Below are 23648 nucleotides of genomic sequence, written 5' to 3' on the forward strand. Positions count from 1 at the left end.
CTTTGTGTTACCATTTTTGCTATGTTTTTCCTGTTTTGCCCAGTGGGCTGTATTCATTTTCACGGACTAAGGGTTGGTTTATGCCATAATATAATAAACCAACCAAAGATTTAGATAGACGGCGTACCTGTGTCTACCTCTGTGTGCAGCCGAGTGAGTGACCTACCACAATACCTTCATTGATGGGTTTAGTTTAGAGATGAACAAATCTTTCGATATTCAAATTCGACATTTAACCAAATTATTTGAAAAAAATATAATTAGCAGGGAATTGTTTGCTGCGAATCACAAGTACTGCAAAGTCTCCAATGCCTATGAAAAGATGTGTATAACATAAAACTCTGAGGTCTCCTATGACTTTATCCAACCCATTTCAAGCTCTTTAAAGGGGTTGTCCACTACTTTGGCTACCCCTTCTCAATAACTATATTGCCCCACATAAAATAATTACATCCTGTGCTTACCTCCAATGCTGGCGCCATTACTGAAACGCCATAGCTGAGTCTCCTGAGACTTGCGTGATGTTATGTTACGTGAGACTGCAGCCAGTGAGTGGCTGCTTTTGGACAAAACTTACATGTAAGTAAGTACTGCTCCTGCTCTCTGACTAGCTGCAGATGTCAGTTACATTCAAAGAAAGTGAGAGTGGAGCAGCCCAATAGCAGCCGTTGATTGGCTGCAGGGTTCACTTAACATAAGAGCATCATGCAAGCCCCAGTAGACTCCGCACCAACACCGCTGGAACAGCGCCCGCACTGGACGTGAATACAGGCAGTTATTATTTTACGTGGGGGAATATGGTGATTGAGAAGGGGTTGTCCAATCAGTGGATAAGACCTTTAAAACAAACACAGCCTTAGTAATGGCAAAGTAACCTCAACATATCTGGCTATGGGTAAATGGCTAGTAACTGTTTGTCACCACTGTGTTATCACACACATTATACATACAGTTTCTCCAGTGTTTTATGGTTAGATCTCCCTATTTCTATGGCTAAGCTGTGAGCTATAATGTACTCTCACTAACCAGATTCACCACAAAATGGTTGCTACAATATCTGCCTCTGCTTTTATACAGACTATGATAGTCCCTCCTTATTGGCTGTGGTATAATATGATGTGATAGCTGCAAGGCATTATGGGGAAGCCTGGCTGCACTTGTGGTCATGTGATCCTTCTCTGGATGACACAATGTAGCAATGTGTAAAATTCGGCCTGCCATTTTAAGCGATTCCTGTGAAGCAAAGCACAAATTGTTCAAATTTTCCAGGTTCAGCAAATTCCTGAAAAATTGACACAAATTCGATTTGCATTGAATTGATTTACTCCTCTGTAGTATTATTAGAAAGTGCTTGTAAAAACAAGTACTTTTGTCATTTATTATTTATTTATATTCCTCGCAATTCCCTGATAATTACAATTTTAATTTTTAATGGTTAGGACTAGGGATAAGCGAGCATGCTCGGATAAGGAGTTATCCGAACGTGCTCGGTTTGGACTCATTGCCCAGGGAACCGACCACAGTAGTAACTGAAAATACACAATGCCCACAAATTTTCCAGTAGAGCTTGTGAGCACTGCATTGAAGCTGGCCACGATCGCTGGAGAGTAGTGTTGGCTCCTGATCCCGGCCAGCTTTAGTGCCACTGTGCTTTCGATGCTACAGAAGCAAAGCTGCTTCATATAGCAGCATTGGGATCTCACAGTCCGGACCAGCGGTGTAGGGTAATCTGTTACATTGGTGACCCAGATCAACCGTGAAGGATTCATAGTTTAGTGTAACTCTGGCATTGGTACCCAGGTCTTTGACTTCTGAGCACAGTTCCATAAAGTATAATATAAAAAGCAAGTACCAAAACACAATACAGTAAAACAGAATTGATGCTTTAGTTTATTTATACAGATAAGCAGTCTTAATGATGTCAGGGAAATTATACTATATTCACATCTACAGAAATGTAGAATAGCATATTGACTCTTAATAATTACTCCAGGAAGTCAAAACTAGCTGCATATTTTGAAATGAAGCACTTATCGATACTTCGCTGGACTTTTGCAAAGCCTTCTTCTCCCCATTCTTCACCCCAACTGTAAGAAGAAATAAAAATACAGATTATGAGGTGACAGTAAATTATCTGTGAATATAAAGTCACTGAACAGTTGAATCCAGTACAAAATATATAAAAGCACAACGGCAAAGTAGGTGAGTGGGGTATAAAAACTATATGTGTTATAAGAAGAAGTCCAGTTTAACGGTATAAAGTCTTCCAGATTATTTGTATATGTTGAAAACATCTTCACATGCATCATTAGTCCATAGATAGGATCATCCACGCGTTTCTGGTGCACTCACCACCCTTACTCGTGGTGATCAGTTTTATTTTAACCTCGAGAACATTGCTTCCAGTTGTATTTCTAGGTACATTCAATACATTTTCTATATATTGTAGTTGCAATGATCCCTTAAATTGTGGACCTCTCTCTTGGCTTAGCCATATTTCTGCAATCAAATGTCACAGTGAGCAAACCCCTAAACAGCTGGCTATTGTATGTGGTGTTTTCACATGATTAGTTACTCTCTTGATTAATTGTATTAGGTGTATTGAGACTTGTGATTTGAAAATGTGTTTTTTTATGATGGATTCTATGTAGGGGTTTGAGTAAGCAGTGTTCAGCCTTGAATTGCAAACAGCAGAAAGTCTGTAAATTTTGCTATTAAACCTGATATGCATTGTATATATGTGCAACTGTATAACAAATGTTATAATCTGTACAAGTATAATACATTATTCTGATATATGTTTTATAAATATATATGTTGTGACTGTATGATATATATGTGTGACAAGATAATTGGGTGGGTATTGCTATATTTCCCCAAGAATCCTTTCATTCTAGTTTCCAGGAAATTTTGTCTGTTAAATGTCCATGGTGTTAACGTGCTCCTGCACATTGCACGTCTATCTATCTATCTATCTATCTATCTATCTATCTATCTATCTATCTATCTATCTATCTATCTATCTATCTATCTATCTATCTATCTATCTATCAAATGCATTTGTTTTTGTTGTACATTGTTAGCAATATTTAAATGTCCATAAATGACATACGCTAATAGAAAACAAATTCTGTTGTGATATCTTATTTGAATTACTATTATTGTGTTCTAGTAAATAGGATTTGAATACCATCTCCCACAGCTAATAAAACAGGAAAGTATCTTTGCTATACCATGAAAAAGGTCAGTATGCCAACATAAATGCAAAGTGCGTATCAAAAATTCAAATATTTAAAAGTGTAATGAAGTCATATGGACATGACTTAGGCAAATTTTACGGATATGATCTTAGTGGCTCTGTAGGTTGAGTTGCTGTAGTGGTTCTTTTACCAAAGATCATAAGCAAATAAAACTCACCGCTTCATTTGACTTAATTCCTGGGAAGGCAGATCAACGTTTTTTTATCATACCGATTCGGCATGAGAAAAAGATCGCAGCATGCTGTGATATGACCTGTGAGTCGGAGAAGACTCACCCATTCAAGTCTATGGATGTGTGGAAATCATCAGTGTGCAGTTCGATTTCTCACAAAATGGAGTGTCATTAGAATAATCAATCCGATTCTCTTGGATGAGAGACTGTACGATCATTTGACCTGGGCCTAACACTGGGGTCTGGTTTGTGTAAACTATATACTACAACAGAGAGTCCAATCCTATACCCAAAAAACCCTCTAGGTGCCATCATGGGGTTGCAATAAATTATAAGAAATTGAAATCTGAAAAAGTATTGAAAGGTATTGTGCAGACTGAAAATTATTGTTATTGAATGACTTATAGATATATACTTGTGGGAAGGGCTCCAAAAACCCCACAAAAAAAGCAAAGTACTTTGGTCCTCCCGACCTATCCTATCCATATGCTATCCAGAGTGTCAGCAACTAGCTCACCTAGATTTCAGCCCCCAACCATTATGACTTCCAAATGTGCCCCTCTACTAGCTCGTCACTATTGGGCCAATTTACAGCTTGCAGAATGTAAAGGGGTCTGCACCTGAATAGAAGTCAATGTTGTAGAACTCCATATGTGCATGATGAGGGAGATTTATTATAGTGGTGACAGTAGTTGTAAATTATATTAAATGCTATGTTTAAGTTGAAGCTTTTAGGAGTTTTTCAACTGCTCATCACCTGAATTTTAACTAAAAGTGAATGGAGCTTATGAGAAAGGGCAGTGTTATACATGGTCCAACAAATTTACTATAATTTATACCAGAAAGTGGCATAAACTATAGTGAAAATCGACACCAGCCACGTGAATTTCAGCTGCATTTACTGTGCCTCTTTACAAATAAGACGCATTTTACGCCACCCTTCTTTTTATTAAGACCAGTGTAATATACATCAGTCTTAATAAAATCTTCTTCAGTGTACTTCAGGGACGTCTCCATGATCACCACTCAAGAATCCATGTAACAGTTATAAAAAAATGACATTTTGGACCCATACAACTCATCCAAGCTTAGGGTACATGAATTTTTGTGCAAGGCTATGTTCCCACGATGAGATTTTGGTGAGTTTTTTTAAGCTGTGTATTTTCGAAAAAATCCAAGCAACCTATTTTTACTGAGGCTACCTTCCCACGATGAACTTTTGTTGAGTTTTTGACCTGCAGAATTTCCACACCATTTCTGCACCTATTATTTAAATTAGGTTACTTGCAGTTTTTCATTGCGTTGCTGTGTGCTTTTTTTTAACATGCATTTTTATCGCGTTTTTGATGCTGCATTTTTTTGTCTCTGTTTGGTGTGTCATGCTTTAAATAAAGCTGCATTGGTATTTGGATTTGGTAAAACGTTATTGCTATACTTAGGTGTGGATTGCATGTACTTTTGTTGCGTCTCAGCCACGGAAATACAGTAAAAATGCTTGTGCATTTTTTACATGCAGATTTTCTGCATCTAATGCAAGTCTATGGGAAAAATCTGCACAGAAAACACAGCGTAACCACAAAAGGAATTGGCGAGATGCAGATATGAAAATTGTCTCTTCAGAGAGGAAGAGGAATAGAACTCTATTGCCACCTACGGGAAGTAGTAATCCTAAAAGTTAATAGTGACCCTTTAACGAGCCTTATCACATGACTTAGGATAAAAGCCAAGACCAGAAACTCAATTTGCAGACACTGTGTTTCGGGGTACTGCCCCTCGTCAGTGCAAAGTGTGAGTTCTGGTTTGGCTGGATGAGAGGCATCAGACCGGTATCTAGGGATAATATTTCTCCTTGAGTGACGTGTTAAGCATGTCAGGTGAGGAGACTTTTAAGCCACAATGCTCCTCTAAGAAATATGCAAATTGCCTCTTCAGAGGGGAAGAGAACTCTAGTGTCACCTACAGGAAGTAGCAATCCTAAAAGTCAATAGTGACCCTTTAACAAGCCTTATCACATGACTTAGGATAAAAGCCAAACCAGACACTCAAATTTGAAACACGCACCACAGATCAGTTTATGCTGAGTAAACAAAAAAGCACAGTGTGCATGAGATTCTTTAAATCCCATCCACATTTCTGGAACTGTAAAACGTTGTGGTTTTGATGCAGCATCAAAAACGCACCAAAAGCTCAACGTGGGAACGTAGCCTAACAGAGCAATATCACAATATGGCTGTGGGTCAGGGATCGTTTTAGGAGGTTGCAAATTGGGCAATTACCTAGGGCCCCTATTTTCTTCAGGCACAAATTAAAATCACCCAGTATTATTTAGTAAGTGTTACAGCATTATGTATTAATAGTATGGTAGTATTATCTGGGCTTTTTTGTTATTGAGGTGTTACATATTATCCGATTGCTATAAAGTGGTATATTATGTGGAAAGTATACGGTATTGTTGTCTTTGCTCTCAGTGGCCATATGGCTAGGTAGCGGGGGGCTACATTGCTTGTTGCCCAAAGTACTATTTTCTATAAAACTACATTTATTTTTCCTAATATATAGTCACTAAAATATTAGCTCCTTAGATGTATCCACTCATTGGAGTTAATGTTATGAAAGGTGTATTCTTTACTCACCTATTCTTTATTATCCAATATGGCTGTTCCTCACCATCTTCATTTTTTTCAGTACCAAAGCCCATAGCAATAATGGCGTGATTGGCATCTTCTGCACATTCCCCATCAAATATTCCTTGTATTAAAAAAAAACATGATCTTAAGTTTCTGTAGCATTTAAGAGAACTGTAATAAGAAGACAAAAGCGTGCTAAGTGCTATCACTTCACTGACCAGTAACATACTGATAAGCTATTCTCCTTACTCTACTTAGGCTATGTGCCCACGATGCAGAAATGCTCGGGATTTGTTCCTGAGCGTTTCTGCATCTCCCTGGCAGAAAAAACGCATGCGGATTGTACATGCGGATTGTACATGCTTTTTTCCTGCCAGGGACATGCAGATGTGAAGTGTTCTTCACTTGCATTTCCACATGCGGGTGTCAAGCGATTTTAGCATCACTTGGAAAGTGCTTGACAACTTGGTCACACTATATAAATCCATGCAAACGGCATGGATTTATATAATGTGACCGAAAGAATGGTAAAAAATAAATCTATACTTACCTTCTGATGGCCCCCGGTGTCTTGCTTCGCTCCGTCCTGGCTTGCCGGCAGCTCGCGGTACACTGCACTGAAGGACTTGCCGTCACATGACTATGACATCAGCGCAGTTCCTTCAGTCCACCGCGATCTGCCGGCAAGGGAAGACAAGGACACCGGGGGCCATCAGAAGGTAAGTATAATATTTATTTTTTATTTTATTCTTTTTTTTCACAGGTTCTATGGTACCCGGGTCCGGAGGAGAGTCTCCTCCTCTACAGACCCGGGTACCATCAGCACATTGAAATGCATGGAATGCGCATCTACATATGCAGAGATGCGGATCCATGCGTTTCAATGCAAGTCAATGGCGGCGAAAACGCAGCACTTCCGCAAAATAATTGGTAGTGCTGCATTTTTTTCCGCAATGACAACCCGAAGCAGATTCATTTTGTGAGGTAAAATATTTCACTGCCTGTTTTTAAACAATATTTTACCTAACAAAATGAATCCTCAATTTCAGTTTTTTTCTTTTTTGATTTTTCCTCCTCTTCTTCCCGGAGCCATAACCTTATTTTTTTTGTCCACATAGACTTATGAGGACTTGTTTTTGGCAGGACGGGTTGTACTTTTGAGTGACACCATTTATTTTTATCACATAGTGTAGTGGAAAATGAGAAAAAAATTCCAAGCGCAATGAAATTGCGAAAAAAAAATACAATTCTGACATGCAGTCTTGAGAATTGTTTTTATGGCGTACTTTGTGTGGTAAAAATGACTTTGCATTATGATTCTCCTCATCAGTATAATTATGGCGATACCAAACTTGTCTAGATTTTATATTATTTTTGTGGTGAAAAAAGACAGAATCTAAAAATAAAAACCAGAAAATCACATTGTATTTAAATAATTAAATTGCATTTTATTGCATGAAATAAGTATTTAATCACCTACCAACCAGCAAGAATTCTGGCTCTCACAGACCTTTTTAAGAAGCCCTCCTACTTTGCACTTATTGCCGGTATTAATTGCCCATTTGAACTTGTTACATTTATAAAAGACACCTGTCCACACACTCAATCAATCACACGCCAATCTCTCCACCATGGTAAAGAACAAAGAGCTGTCTAAGGACACCAGGGACAAAATTATAGACCTGCACAAGGCTGGGATGGGCTGCAGGACAATAGACAATCAGCTTGGTGGGAAGGCAACAACTGTTGGCACAATTATTAGAAAATGGAAGACACACAAGATGACTATCAATCTTCCTCGGTCTGGGGCTCCATGCAAGATCTCACCTCGTGGGGTAAGGATATTTCTGAGAAAGGTCAGGAAACAGCCTAGAACTACATAGAAGGATCTGGTCAATGACCTGAAGAGAACTGGGACCACAGTTTCAAACATTAGCATTATTATCACAATACATCAACATAGATTAAAATCCTGCAGGGCACTCAAGTTCCCCCTGCACACACCAGCAAATGTCCAGGCCCATTTGAAGTTCAACAATGACCATCTGGATGATTCAGATGAACATGGAACCAAAATAGAAATATTTGGTATCAACTCCACTCACCGTGTTTGAATGAAGAAGAAGGATGAGTACAACCCCAAGAACACCATCCCAACCATAAAGCATGGTGGGGGAAACATCATACTTTGGGAGTGATTTTCTGCAAAGGGGACAGGACGACTGCACCGTATTGAAGGGAGGATGGATAGGGTCATGTATCGCGAGATTTTGGCCAACAACTTCCTTCCCTCAGTAAGAGCATTGAAGATTGGTTGTGGGTGGGTCTTCCAGCATGACAATGACCCGAAACTCACAGCCAGGGCAACTAAGGAGTGGCTCCTTAAGAAGCATTTCATGATCCTGGAGTTGCCTAGCCAGTCTCCAGACCTGAACCTAGCATAATATCTTTGGAGGGAGCTGAAACTCAATGTTGCCCAGCAATAGCCCCGAAACCTGAAAGATCTGGAGAAGATTTGTGTTGAAGAGTGAGCGAAAATTCCTACTGCAGTGTGTGCAAACTTGGTCAAGAACTAAAGGAGACGTCTGCCCTCTGTAATTGTAAACAAAGTTTTCTGTACCAAATGTTAAGTTCTGTTTTCATATTGTATCAAATACTTATTTCATGCAATAAAATGCAAATTACTTATGTAAAAAATCATACAATGTGATTTTCTGGATTTTTATCTTTTTAAGATTCTGTCTTTCATAGTGATGAGCGAGTACCGTAACATTCGTAATCACTATACTCGTAACCAGTACTTTGTAATAATCGCGCATTCGTTCCGAATGTAAGTCAATGAGAAATGCGAGTAATTTTCTGCTGGACCCTACAAAGGGGTCTAGGGGCCTGAGGAAAAGGCTGAAATGGATGGGAAAGTGATGAAACAGAATGGGAAGAGCCTGAAGAATAAGTTTGTCGCAGTATTACGCTACTTTTACGGACACACATGAACAACTACCAAACCTAACCTAAATTGCATTTAACAGGCCAAAAAGGTTAAGAAACAGATTTTCCTGCATAATCACTTGTATATAAGGCTAAATAAACCAGAGAAACCCAAAAAATATCCCTTTTAGAGTTTGTTCACACTTGCTGTTGTGGCTTTTTTTGCCTTTTACAATTGGAAGGGCCATGACTTATACATTTTATAGGTCCCTCTGTCATATATCATTTTTAGTTCGCTATTCCCCAGCACTTTTCAAGCACAGCTAGAACGTACCAGTAGGTATGTTGATCTTTGACCCTCAGGTGGCTCTGTAACATACGTTTTGGAGGGACAGCTATTACTTAGAATTTTGGTGGTCCCTCCATTATTGACCCTCAGATAGTGGTATACATATTCCATAGCAGTTTACAATGTGCCCATTGTAGCGTTGGGCTTGACCCTCCTCCTCCTCCTCCTCTACCACCATGTGATACTGCGCCCCTAAATTCAAATGTTCAGAGGGTCTCCAGTAGGCAGAAAATCTGAGTTTTGCGAAAGCCCTCGTGTGGCCCTGTGACATACATTTTGAAGTGCCCTCCTCTAGAAATTTTGGAGGTGGCTCTTGTGTACATTTGAGAGTTCCCTCACTTATTCATATTGTAGGGCCCTCACTCTATTATTTACCTCATTTAAAGGAAGAGACTACAGAGAAAAAGGCCAAGAGACATGGAGTACTAGAAGGTAGCAGTGAGTGCAGCCTGCGATCCTCAGGTTTGGCTTAACTCTGTGAACCGGAAAAATAAAGCTGCACTAGTCAACTGGATGACAAGCTCAAATATATCACTTGTGCAAGTCAATAGACAAAGGATATATGGTGCCTCCCTCCAGGATGGGTTGGAGAAGCTTCTCCAAATGGCTCAAAGATTTTGATTGCCAATATTCCCCAGATTATATAGGAAGAGAAGACTTCTTGATACTGTACTACTTGGTCCAGTTCAGAATGTCCATCGTATTTCCAAAAATTATTCCTGGGGGCTGTGTCATAGGTGCAGGAAGATTCCATGACAAGGGCCTCCCTTGACAAACATTATCTACAATGGAGTACTGTAGTAGTTGTGGCCCTCAATTCAAGTTTTCCGAGGGCCATCAGTCGGTCATGAACAGTCCGTGTAAATTTCTATTGAATATGTATCCCCTATCTCAGTCACAATGTGGCACAAGCCAGGCATGTTTTTTTGCCAAATAGGGTGACTGACAGTACATTTCTATTGAATATGTATCCCCTATCTCAGTCACAATGTGGCACAACCTGTGACAAGGGCCTCCAATGACAAATATTAGTTTCGTAGGACCAGTGTACATTCCAGATTTGTCCACTGCACAATGTGCATAGTGTTTGTAAAAATTAGCCCTATGGGCTGAGTCATGGTTGACGCAGGAAGCCACCATCCCAAGGGCCTCCAATCACAAATAGTAGTTAGGCTGGAGTAGGAATACTGTCCTGGTTTGTCCACTACACAATGTGCATAGGGTTTGTAAAAATTAGCCCTATGGGCTGAGTCATGGTTGACGAAGGAAGGAAACGGGTTTTTATGGGAGGGGGGTGACGTCAACAGCAGTAGCATGAATCTGCATTTTTGGTGAATTTAGGTTGGCTTGCTGTCATCTGGAGGGATTACAAACTGTGGAGATATCCAGTCCTTGTTGAATTTAATCAGAGTAAGTCTGTCTCCATTTTCCATGGAGAGGCATGTGCGCCTATCAGTGATGATTGCCCCATCAGAACTGAAAACACGCTCTGACACCACACTAGCAGCCGGGCAGGCCAGCACCTCCAAGGCCTATAAATTGAGGTCGGGCCAAGTGTTCAGCTTAGACACCCGATAATTAAAGGGAACTGAAGCGTCAGAAAGGACACACATATGGTCACTTAAGTACCCATTGACCATGTTCTGCAACTTATCCCTCCTTGGCGTTGTTACAGGAACAGATATCCTTTGCTGTTGTGCTGGTTTATTGAAAATTGCCCAATTTGTGCACATTTTCCCCCCACCTCTGTTGGAGCTGGTGTGCGTATCTCTCCCCATTATCCCTTGGTGTTGAAAAGAGCCGGTACCTCTGCCACCAGCATTGTCTGAGGGTGATGTTTTCAGCAACTGATCTACAACAGCCCTCTTGAACGATTCCATTGTAAAACTCTTTGGTGACTCCAAAAGGAGAGAAGGAAATTTCTCCTTGTACCGTGGATCGAGAAAGGTGGCCAACCAGGATAAAATGTGTATCACGCGAGCGTCTTGCCACAGACACTTAGACATGAACTGTGCGATGTGGGCCAAGCTGCAAATAGGCAAATGTTCTGTGTCCCCAACAGTAGAAACAGTACCCATCCTCTCCTCACGCTGACTCATCCATTGGGAAATCTGGCTCCATTCCAACGTGCTGGGCACTCAAAGCTTCCTCTTTGAGATTATGCAGTGATTGTTTCAAGTGACACAGCAGCGGGATGGTTACGCTGATAATAGCCAAGACCCCTAGTCTTGCCTTTTACCTAAGTCACTCATAATATGTATATATTTGTTGTTCACTATTTAAAAATATTTTTTGCATAATAAAATTTATTTATACTTTTCCATCAATAGCTATATCTTTGGCTGTTTTTGTTTGAGAGTGGTGCCCTCCATATACATTCCAGTGGATACTGGTCATACTCCTCCTCTCTACTCTTTGGTGTTAGAGGAGCATATTATGATAACGGATCAAATTTAGGAAGAAAAACATCTATTCACTGTAGAAATAATATATTGTTATGTTACCATGGTTATACAACTGGAAATCTTGATCAACTGCAAACCCAACAGCCACGGGTCCTTCTAGGGCCACTGAAGACACAATGCTTTCTTCATCGGGCAGGTTGTAGTATTTGGTTACATTCAGCATTATTGCTTTATCTTCATCATATTCACAAGCATTTTGCTATTTTAAGAAAAAACAAACAAAAGAATTGTTAATATTTATCCATATCAATATTTTTAGCAATATTTTTCCCACTAGGGTCTGTGCACATAAATCATATCCGTTGTGGAATAATTCTGCAATGGCAAAATTTTGTCCTGATTTCTTTGCAGAATCGCTACAGATTAATATGAATTTCAAATAAGCAGTGGTGTTCAATTTAGCCCGCAGGTTTTCCTTGCGGTATGAGGATGAGATTTTGTAGAATCCACAATACTTTTACAGCATGCAGCAGATATCTCTGTATGGAGTGCACATGCCCCATGCTCAAATACTAATTGGAGTATTTTCACACACAGAGGAAGCCATCCAAAAAATGAGCATGTCACTTCCTTTAACCGCTTGAGAATTTCTGAACCATGAAGTATTTAAAAGAAGTGACATAAGACGGAACATGCGCACAGCAATGCCGTTTTGACATTGTTGTGCACTATGTTCACTTTATAGGACACTTTTGCAGTGCTTTTTCAGGCAGATTCTGGGCATAATCCACCTGAAAAAGACACCATGTTCACACACCCTTATACATACCGGTTGAGTGGCTTTTTTTATTTTTGTTACTTTTGTAACACGTATTCATTGCAAAGGTTTTTTTTAAGTTCTATAGAATTTGTAGAATAATGCTGCTTCTTGGGTTTTAATAAAAATGCCAAGGCTGATCTATAAAACTGCTAAAAGAATATAAAAAAAAAAAAAATTGCATATGTAGACATTAGAAATTAAATAATCGGTATGCGATGTGTGTGACGCAGGCATAAAAGTTTACGTTTTGGTAACTTTTAGACCAATTACAATCATAGATTGCAGAATTTGACATCTATGATTTTATACGTTGATATCATGAAGCGCACTTTCACTCAAAATATACCTATAGCTACTCTTATGGATGATATTATAGACCACCCAAATTATTGTAAAGTCATTGTCCAGTTTGAAAAATTATCAATTAAATGTGTGTAAAATAACGAGATATACAACTTGCTCATATACTTAAATCAAAGGAGCCCTGATTCACCAATATCAGCTTTAGGCCCATTACCTGGCAGCTCTACTTCTGACTTGTCCCCAAGATAGGACAACGTTTCTCAATATGTAGAGATGAGTGAATTGATTCCATGCATTTTACATTTTAGTAGAATTTTTTCAAATTTGGAAACCTGCAAATTTGAACAATTTACAATTCCATTTGTGTGAATTGGAAAAAAAAAATCCAACCAATTTTTTAAGCCTTTCAGAAGATTACATCATTAACAGAAGGTTGACATGACCTCAGACACAACCACGTGAGCTTTCCCATAATGCCCTTCCACTATCACATCACATGGTATAGCACAGCCAATCAGGAAGGACTATTATAGCCTGTATAATAGCTTAGGCAAGAAGTGCAGTAGCCGTTTTAGGGTGTTTTAGATTAGTGAGACGACATCAGAGCTCACAGCTCAGCTATAGAAATAGGAAGAGAAAGCCCTAAAGCATTGAACAAACACTCCAAACAGTAATGTGCTGTATAAACGCAAAACTAAAAAAGATGAGAGTAGTGGTCTGTGAATAAAATGGAGATTCAATTTATAGGGGGGAAAGAGGGAGGAGAGAGGCTAGCAACAGTTCTATAGACTCAGTGTGATTGATCAGTGATATGATGTACATGGCATTTGTCCTACTGCATTTGAATTACAATTTCACGTTTTTTTCTTAATGTTTAAAGGGGTTGTCCAATACTTTATATTGATGGCTTGTCTTTTGGTTATGCCATCAATATCATATCGGTGGGGGTGCAACGGCAGTGGGGATCGATAAGTCGTTCCCGGTGGCGGAAACAGACGAACATGCTGAGTTGCGGAACTGAACCACACAACTGTCAAATGAATAGTGGCCGCAGCTGAGTATTGCAGATACACCCCTATTTATATGAATTGTCATGGATCTGCAGTTCTGCATTGCAACCACTATACAGTTGATGGAGCTGTGTAATTCTGCTCTGCAACTGAGCAAATCCATCCACCCCTGGCACTAAGGACAGCTGATCGATGAGGGTGTCACACCCCCACTGATCTGATAGTTATCACCTATCCTAAGACTAGGCCATCATTCCACCAAGTTCTAGATAATATCTTAAATACACCAGAAAGCAGCAGCAATACAGCACAGTATATGTACCAAAACACATCTGAAATCATTGTTAGTCAGAGATGGTATGCTAGCTAGTCACAAGTGACTGTACTGCATTTTTAGTGTAATCCGTTTTGTGAAAGGGTGCGTTCTTTTTGGCAAAGGTTGAATAATTGGAATATATGGCGTATCTATCATCTCAGTCACAGCAGAATTATGTTACCACTAGCAGTGACACTGTCAGTGTTCTGTACAGAACGACCTGATCACAAATCACTAAGAGGGACAATTGTTGAACTGTTTTTTCATTTAAAAAAATATCATAAGTCTGTCAGTGCCCTGTATTACTAAATAGACTGTGGGTTACTACCGGGTTTATCATCCGTTTCTATGGTAAGATAATTTTAACATTACCGAGACTATGTTTATGTTAAAAAGCGTGAAAGAGGTTGAAGACAGCCTTTAAAGACCTCAGAGGGTTACAGACGTTTTTCCAGGGCAATTGGAGGCTGTGCGATTTGTAATGAATCTATTCTCTGCAAATCGAATTTTCAGAAAGATTCGACGAACCTAGCAAATTCAAAATTCATAAGATTTGATCATCTCTGCTAATATATAATCAATACACTTACTATATGTTATCAATATCATTGTCAGTCCTGGGTCTTGACAGCTCCACTAATGGCTTGTCTTCGACAAAGAAACTTATTGCTTATGTCAGCACATCATCAGTGCTGTGTGTGATGAAGGCAGGTTGACTGGCTTGTTGCAATAGCTAAGCCTGCTCCATCCTCTGTTTTAGCCAATGCATTAACTGATAAGGGGGCTGATTTTGCCATTGAAATAAACAAATCTGCTAGCCCCATTAACATATAACACTGAAAAGTGCAGACATATGAAGTGCCTTTCTGTGTCAAACAGAAGCTGGAAGTGGAGCTGCCAAGATCTAGAACCAACAAATGACTTTTGTCAGTTTGGGACATCTTTGTAAATTGAAGTATATTTGTAACTTGTATAATTTGCTATTATACAAACGGAACAAATCCTTTACCGTCGTTGTTCAAAGACATTGCTGGGATGGGATGTAAATGTAACATGGGATGTAAATTTAATAACTCTCTTAAGATCAGAATACCATTATACAATATTAATTTATACAGTTTTACATGACACAATTTTGTTCTCTCAGCTTGCAATTGTAAAATCTTAAGGCACAAGTGCCCTAAGATATAGGTATAACTGGTCCATTATTCTGCTTGCAACTAATCCAGAATGTCAAGGCTAAACTGATTGACAAGCTTATATTGCCTTTAGAATGAAAGAATTAAAAGATGTACCTTTTCTTCATATTCATAGTCTTGAGATTTCATGAGTCCGGTGTGTGTTACATACGTTAATGCTTGAATTGGGAGCCCTCCACAACATGCACCATCAACACCATCACAGTCCACCAGCTGTTGTTCACTCAGGGTCATCAAGTTATGGTTCTTTATGCATAATCGGGATTCAACCACACCCACCTAAAATGACAGAGACATTTTTATAACTCCTAATTATTCAAGGTAAATGACAAAAACAATAAATATATAAAGAACACTTACTGTTGCAAATGCCCAGCAGGATCCACACATCCCTTGATTCTTAGCAGGTGTTACACATTTGGACTCTCTCCAGTCAACATGCTCAGGTAGACCTTCTTTTAACCCGTAGGAGATAGTGGGAGCTTGGGTTTCCTGCCCATTTGTCATTAAGCAGCTCTTCCTCTTGACTTCTTCAGGTGACTAGTGTATGGTTAGAAAACAGTTACAAACATACATAGTTCACTTTACAGTCAGTGAATAGAAACAGTCTGCTTTACATTTAGAAGCTTAAAAACCCATGAACCATAAGCAGAACCCCAAAAATTGTTCCTCCGTTTTTCTTTTATAGAAAATGTTTCCATTCACTGAGTGAAAAAAAGAGATCTTGAATATAGTAGGAAATTGGAGCAAAAAGTATATTACAAAGTTATAGAATGTTGAATAATGTGTGTGATTTATTTATATAAGATAAATATATCCTTTAAAGCGTTTTCCCATGAACAAAGTACATTTTAAGCAACAGATCTTGAAATAACAATAACTTTTAAATTGGATGTGTTAATAAAATGTTCCTGTGCTGAGATGAATGATCTTATGAATGTGCCCCGCTGTGTACTGTGTAATGGCTGTGTCTGACTGCAGGGACATGGATTTATATATAAAGGTCTGCGTCACACCGAGCAATAGGTGCCAAAAGTAAACTTCAACACTTAATGAAAGAAAAAACCTTTGGCACAAGTGTAGTCTTGCTTAAAGTAATTTAATTTATTGAGCCAACCCACATGAGACAGAATAGATGTCAACGTTTCGACCTTACAGCCTTTATCAACGCTGTCTAGGTGCTCTTCAATGGGTGATTTGTCCTGGGGCATTAGAGTGTATGTGTCTAGCGTGAATTCTCATGGTGGCATGAGATTTCGAGCTAGACACATACACTCTGATGCTCCAGGTAAGACTACACTTGTGCCAAACGTACAGAGACATGGTCTGATCATAGCATCAGAGAGTATAGAGACAGGACAGCATGGAATCACAGCTATCTGAGCTAGCACTTAGTGTGTGAGGCTCTGAAGGGCCCATGGCTAGATTTCCCTCAGTATAGTCTTTTTCACCACCCTTGGCAGCATGCATCACTGAGCGGGGAGAATTCCTGCTGTTTTGCTGATGGCAATAGCAAATCACAGTGCAGCTGCATGAAGCCATTCTCGTCTTCCTGCTTCGCACTTTCTCTATAACTCAGTAAGCGTTACCTCGTCATCGCACTGGCTTAGTCATTTATCAGGCAGCAGGAGAGGATAGAAGGGGTGTTGCAGGGATCGTCTGTAGGGGTAAGTGATTCCTTTTTTTTAAGACAGCGGGGGTGAGCATGATACAGGTGCGATGGCACTGGGAGAGAGGACATGTAATTAAAGTTGATACATGTAATTGCAATGAATTGGGAGAGGCTTGGAGAGAGAACATAGAATTGTAATGAATTGGGGGAGAAGTGGAAGAGAAGATATGGAATTGGGAGAGGAATGGGGGAGTGACATGGAATTGTAATGAATTGAGAGAGTGGAAGAGAGGACATGGGGTTTTAATGAATTGGTGGGACATGTAACTGCAATGAATTGGGGTTGGGGAGGACATGAAATTTCAATAAATTGGGGGTTAGGAGGACATAGAATTGAAATGAATTGGGGGAGAGAGAAGACATGGAATTGCAATTAATTGGGTGGGAGAGAGAAGATATGGAATTGCAATGAATTGAATGGGGAAAGGTAAGGGGATATGTAATTGAAATAAATTGGGGGTAGGGCATTGTTATTATCATTATTATTTATTATTATAGCGCCATTTATTCCATGGCACTTTACATGTGAAAAAGGGAGTATACACAGCAAAAACAATTACAATAATCTTAAACAAAAACGCAATGGCAGACTGGTACCGAAGGAGAGAACCCTGCCCGCGAGGGCTTACAATCTACAAGGGATGGGTGAGGATACAGTAGGTGAGGGTAGAGCTGGTCGTGCAGTGGTGTGGTGGAGCGATGGTACAGCATGTTGTAGGCTTGTCGGAAGAGGTGGGTCTTCAGGTTCCTTTTGAATGTTTCCAAGGTAGGCGAGAGTCTGATGCTTTGGAGTAGAGAGTTCCAGAGTAGAGGAGATGCACGAAAGAAATATTTTATGTGATTGTGGGAAGAGGAGATGAGATGAGAGGGGAGTAGAGAAGGAGATCTTGTGAGGATCGTAGGATGCGTGAAGGTATGTACCAGGAGACTAGGTCACAGATTTATGGAGGAGACAGGTTGTTGATGGCTTTGTATGCCATGGTTAGGGTTTTGAACTGGAGTCTGTGGGCTATGGGGAGCCAGTGAGGCGTTTGACAGAGAGGAGAGGCAGGGGAATAGCGAGGGGACAGGTGGATTAGTTGGGCAGCAGAGTTTAGGATAGATTGGAGGGGTGCAAGAGTGTTGAAAGGGAGGCCACAGAGAAGGAGGTTGCAGTAGTCGAGGCAGGAGATGATGAGGCTCTGCACTAGTATTTTTGCAGATTCGTGGTTGAGGAATGTGCGGATTTGGGAGATGCTTTTGAGTTGGAGTCGGCAGGAAGTGGAAAGGGCTTGGATATGTGGTTTGAAGGAGTGGTTAGAGTCCAAGGTTACCCCAACGCAGTGAGCTTGTGGGACTGGGGAAAGTGGACAGCCATTGATTTTGATGGCTAGGTCAGATGGTGGGGCCTGAGTGAGATGGGGGAAAGATGATGAATTCAGTTTTATCCATATTAAGTTTTAGAAATCTGGCAGAGAAGAAGGATGAGATAGCGGGCAGACATTGTGGGATTCTGGTTAGTAAGGAGGTGATAGCAGGTCCAGAGAGGTAGATCTGTGTGTCGTCAGCATAGAGATGATACTGAAAGCTGTGAGACTCTATGAGCTGTCCCAGGCTGAAGGTGTAGATTGAGAAGAGCAAAGGTCCTAGGACTGAACCTTGGGGGACACCGACAGATAGGAGCCAAGGTGAGGAAGTGGTGTGTGAGTGAGAAACACTGAAGGTCTTGTCTGTTAAGTATGAGGAGATCCAAAATAGGGCCAAGTCTTTGATGCCAAGAGATGAGAGAGTCTGTAATAAGAGGGAATGGTCCACTGTGTCAAAGGCAGATGACAGGTCCAGGAGGAGGAGGACAGAGTAGTGTCGCTTGGATTTAGCAGTTAGTAGGTCGTTGGTGACTTTAGTCAGGGCAGTTTCAGTGGAGTAATGCGGTCGGAAGCCAGATTGTAAGCGGTGAAAGAGGAAGCAGGAGGAGAGGTGGGAGGACAGCTCAGAATGGACGTGTTGTTCGAGTAGTTTTGAGGCATAGGGGACAAGTGGTATGGGGTGATAGCTAGTCAGAGAGGATGGGTCAAGGGAGGATTTTTTGATGCATGTTTGAAGCATGAGGGAAAGACACCAGTTGTTAATGACAGGTTGAAGAGGTGGGTAAGAGTTGGGATGAAGACTCTAGTAAGGTTAGGGATGAGGTGGGACGGGATAGGGTCACGTTCACAGGTGGTGAGGTTTGACTTGGAGAGTAAGGAGGAAAGTTGATCTTCTGTAATGGACATGAAATTATATAAAATTTTGGGGCAAAGGACATGTAATTCTTGTGAACTAGGGGTGTGGGTGGCATAGAGGACATGGAATTGCAATGAATTGGGGGGATAGGACACAGGACTGGAACTCATAATGAGTTAGGGGTGAAAGTTACAATGCTTAATTAATTTCCAATTTTTATTGACCTAGAATAATTATAGATAAAGGGGGACACAATGCTGGCTTATCAATTTATATTTTGAATGGTGGAGTGCACAATGAAAAATTCAGGGGGTCGTAGAGGCAGCTTTGTTGTCTAAGGCTCGGATCACATTTGTGTCGGAAACTCCCTCACAGGTACCGTAATATTTATCGGAAGAAAAGGTGCAAGGTGCTGCACTATTTTTCTGTTAAAAAGGCGGCCACCCAAACAGAAACCAACTAGAACCTATTATAGTCTGGTGCCTTTTTGTTTCTGTCATAGGATGGATATGTTTTCTTGCAAAAGTTCCCTTTTTCTGTTCCTATAGTGCAACAGCAAAATGGGAATTTAAACACCAGTGTGAACCTAGCTCGATCCTGAAACTATTTATTATACGTAGAATATCAACTCTGGGCGATACATATACATTTTTTTAAAAATAAACTATACTTAAAATTCAACTTTCATCCATCATCATATTTGGGATGATCTGGTGGAAAATTTTAGACAACTGCAGTCTTCTCATATATATTCTTGAACTTACTTTGTCCGCGAAATGATTCATTGCCATCCAATATGTGGAGCGGCCTTCGTCAGCAAGCTTATTATGTTCCTGTACCTTATGCCAAGTGGCTTCCCAAATTTTTCTGCGGTGTGTCTCTTCTCTGGTGGATGAATATTTTTTATCTGGTAAAAAGTATTTGTAAATGACTGTTACTGGCATGTTGATAAAAAAAGTTAGCTATTCTTAGACTATGAGCTACTTTTATATAAAACATATTATTTATATTATTTATTTACTGCCTCATAGATTGTAAGCTCTTCCAAGAAGTGCCCTCATTCCTCTTGTTTGAATTTCTGAACCATAATCCTATAAGTTTGTAAAAATCTATTGTTAGTGTCTCTCTGCAGTGTCATACTAACACACATATATATATATATGTATATACATACAGCTCTGCTACATATGCATACAATGAGTAAGAAACAAAAAAGGGTGCAATAGTGCTGTTACCCAATGATAACCATAAAAAGTGAAAGAAAATTATGCTCACCCCTTGACAAACTTTGTCTTTACGGAAGAGCGCAGATTTTACCAGCACCATCTTCATCCTTACACATATACATACACACACAGCTCTGCTACATGTGCATATATAGACACACACAGCTCTGCTGCATATGCATATATAGACACACAGCTGTGCTACATATGCACAGCAGTGAAGATTATTGGGTGAGGAAAAGAGAATAGTGACATGCACATCTTTTAAGGGCAATAGGAGGCTTTGGAGTACTTTTGATTTGCGGTGAATCGATTCACCACAAAAAGAATGTCTCGGGAAAGCTCAGTGATGCTGGCGAATTTGAATTTCCAAAGATTTGCATATCTCTAGTTGTTCCATTTTCCCTCATAGACCATGTTCACATATTGAGCATTTGGTCAGTATTTTGCATACCTGTTTATAAGCCAAAACTAGAAGTGGGAGAAAAATGAAGAAGTGGTGACGTGTTTCGATTATACTTTTCCTCTGATTGCTCCACTCCTGATTTTGGCTTACAAATACTGATGTAAAATACTGACCAAATACTGATCGTGTGAAAGTGGCTACACTCTGATTGTAAGAGTTAAAGGTGTTGAATGAAGCCGCCCGTATCGTGACTGATTATTTAAGTTAGACCACCTTCACACCTTCAGTATTTGGTCAGTATTTTACATTATGTTTCTATTACACTTTTCCTCTGACTGTTCCACTCCTGATTTTGAAGTACCATTCTGCTTCATTATAAGTGAATTAGGGTATTCATTGTAGTGAATTAGGGTATGTGCACACGTTCAGTATTAGGAATAGAAAAATTAGCTGCAAATACTGAGGTGTTAGCAGGAAAACTGTAGCACAAAATATGCACTTTTTTACGTGTTTTCTTGCATGTATTTTTGATGTGTTTTTCCCATTCATTAGAATAGGTCAAAAACACTGCAAAAACACTGAAAGAATTGACATGCTGCAGATTTGAAACTGTTTCAAATCTGCAAGGAAAAAATAAGCAACTTGTACATGAGATTTCAGGAATCTCATTCACTTTGCTGACACTAGGAAATCCTTCAGTTTTTGTGACAAATCTGCATGAAAAAAATTGTGACAAAAACACAGCAAATACTTAACATGTGAACAAACTCTTTTCTTGGGAGCGTTCCCAGTTCCTCTTCACCAAATAGCAGTGTAGAGGATGAGTATGAATGGATCAGCAATCAAGCACCCAGCCTGCTGCTCCATTCAATGTCTATGGGGCTTCTCCTTACCCCAGTTGTGCAGTGAGAAGGGGTGGCAGACTCCAGTTCTAATGATCTCTGGGAATCCAGTGGTGGCACCTCCAGTAATAAGTCATTTTTCTTAACTATCCTCTTAAGAAATGTTCATTTAATAAATATAAATGACGTATAATTTGGTAATACTGTATATTGGGAAAACCTTTGGCTCAGTGAAACATAAAGAGAATGTACATGGAGTATGTTCATGCCATGTATATTATATGCCATAAGTATGCTCAGCTTACTGTAACTTGTAGATATTTTTCACACATGTTCACATATAGTTTTATCATATTACTTACTGTATTTTGTCTTCCATGTACTCCATTCTTGATCGAAAAAAGTTGAAGCCCAAGTACAGAAGAGGAAGGTGGTGAAAATACACAGACTTCTATTCAAATGCATTCTGAAAAATGACATAAATACACTCTCATACTAAGCAATATAATCATGACCTTAAATACATCATGAGGAGCTTTACACAATCTGACAAATAAGCCAATGACAAATAAGTCTCATTGTAAGATTCAATTCTGTTCTGCCATACCGTATTTCACTAACCTGAAAGCTGTGCTTTGTCATATGAGTGTAATATCCCGGTCCCACCACTCAGTATATATACTTATCTACGCGGATGTTTTACATGTCATTTAAATTTATCAGATTCATTTAACTGAATATCACCACCACTTTGAGCCTATCACAATCTGATTACTGGAAACAGTTAAGTGTGATAAGATTATCAAATAAAGGCTTTTTTTTGTTGCAAGTTTGACTGGTTTATTATAAGAATTCATTCTACATTGTGGCATAAATGTGTTTCATTTTCTCGCCTGTGTGAGTAGATTAATTATCCAGCAAGCAGAGATCTTGAAAATGGGGCAGAATAGAAACACAAAGTATAGTATTAGGCTTTAGAACTTTTCTTTTACAGTTATTACATAGTGTCCCAGGATGGGGGACATTTTTACTGGAAGTGGCCCAGGATGAGAGATATTATTACTGGAAGGGGCCCAGGTTGGGGGACATTATACCAGGAAATGTCCCAGGATGAAGGACATTATAACAGGAATGGGGCAAGGATGGGGGGCATTATTATTGGAAGTCGCCCAGGATGGAGGCATTATTACTGGACGGGGCCCAAGTTGGGGGAAATTATACCAGGAAGGGACCCAGGATGGGGGCATTATATCAGAGAGGCACAGGGAGGAGAACATTGTAACAGGAGGTGGCCCAGGATGGGGGGACAATATTACAGGAATGGGCCCAGGATGGAGAAAATTATTACTGGAAGGGGTCCAGGAGGTGAGGCATTATTACAGGAAGGAGCCCAAGATGAGGGACAATATTACTGGAAGGGGACAGGATAGGAGACATTATTACAGGATGGGGACATTATTACAGGAATGGGCACAGGATGGTGGACATTATATTAGGAAGGGACCCAAGATGGAGGATATTGTTAATGGAAATGTCCCAGGATTGGGGGCATTAATATGGGAAGGGGCCAGGGTGGGGGCATTATTATTGGAAGGGGCCAGGATGGGAACATTAATGAAAGAGTCAGGATTGTGACATAATTAGAGGATGGGGCCAAGATCAGGGACATTATTATATGGGGGGGGGTGAAAATATATGTCTTTATAGCATTAAGCATGCTACACAGACCCATATTCATTAAAGATTTCCCCTGACCCACTTCCTGTGAACTGAGAGCCATGAAACTTGGCACAGTTATTAGTCCTTCTCTACATAGGTGTCACCTAGGAACACACACTTCTCCCATCTCTTTATGCAACTATAAACACCTTGCTTGTAGAAGTCGACAGGTTGCTCCAAAAGCCACGTTGT

The 23648-nt window shown here is 39.9% G+C and overlaps 1 protein-coding gene across 2 annotated transcripts; it reads right to left on the reverse strand.

The window, feature by feature from the left end:
* Positions 1 to 1862: 1862 nt before the first annotated feature.
* LOC141166312 (cathepsin L-like proteinase) lies at positions 1863 to 22506 on the reverse strand. 2 transcript variants are annotated; one of them, XM_073652878.1, is made up of 8 exons: positions 22359 to 22506; positions 22100 to 22203; positions 20028 to 20170; positions 15750 to 15929; positions 15486 to 15668; positions 11841 to 12000; positions 6066 to 6180; positions 1863 to 2087 (listed from the first exon to the last, which is right to left on the reverse strand). In XM_073652878.1, exons 2-8 carry the CDS (start codon positions 22200 to 22202, stop codon positions 1985 to 1987), a joined length of 987 nt encoding a protein of 328 aa, XP_073508979.1. In that variant the 5' UTR covers position 22203; positions 22359 to 22506; the 3' UTR covers positions 1863 to 1984. The 2 variants fall into 2 exon arrangements, with proteins under 2 accessions (XP_073508979.1, XP_073508978.1); XM_073652877.1 differs by lacking the exon at positions 22359 to 22506 and having other exon boundaries at positions 22100 to 22232.
* Positions 22507 to 23648: the final 1142 nt, after the last annotated feature.

The sequence above is a fragment of the Phyllobates terribilis genome, unplaced genomic scaffold (assembly GCF_046119375.1).
Source record: "Phyllobates terribilis strain yellow unplaced genomic scaffold, ASM4611937v1 Scaffold_11__3_contigs__length_659146591, whole genome shotgun sequence".
Lineage (NCBI taxonomy): Eukaryota > Metazoa > Chordata > Amphibia > Anura > Dendrobatidae > Phyllobates > Phyllobates terribilis.

Excerpts from the sequence above, each read along its gene's own strand:
- LOC141166312 (XM_073652877.1), bottom strand. The coding sequence starts at position 22,217 with ATGTCATTTTTCAGAATGCATTTGAATAGAAGTCTGTGTATTTTCACC. Across the intron at positions 15,669-15,749 it reads CCTGCTGGGCATTTGCAACA|GTGGGTGTGGTTGAATCCCG; the intron begins GTAAGTGTTCTT and ends CTGTCATTTTAG. Across the intron at positions 2,088-6,065 it reads TATTGGATAATAAAGAATAG|TTGGGGTGAAGAATGGGGAG; the intron begins GTGAGTAAAGAA and ends TTCTTCTTACAG.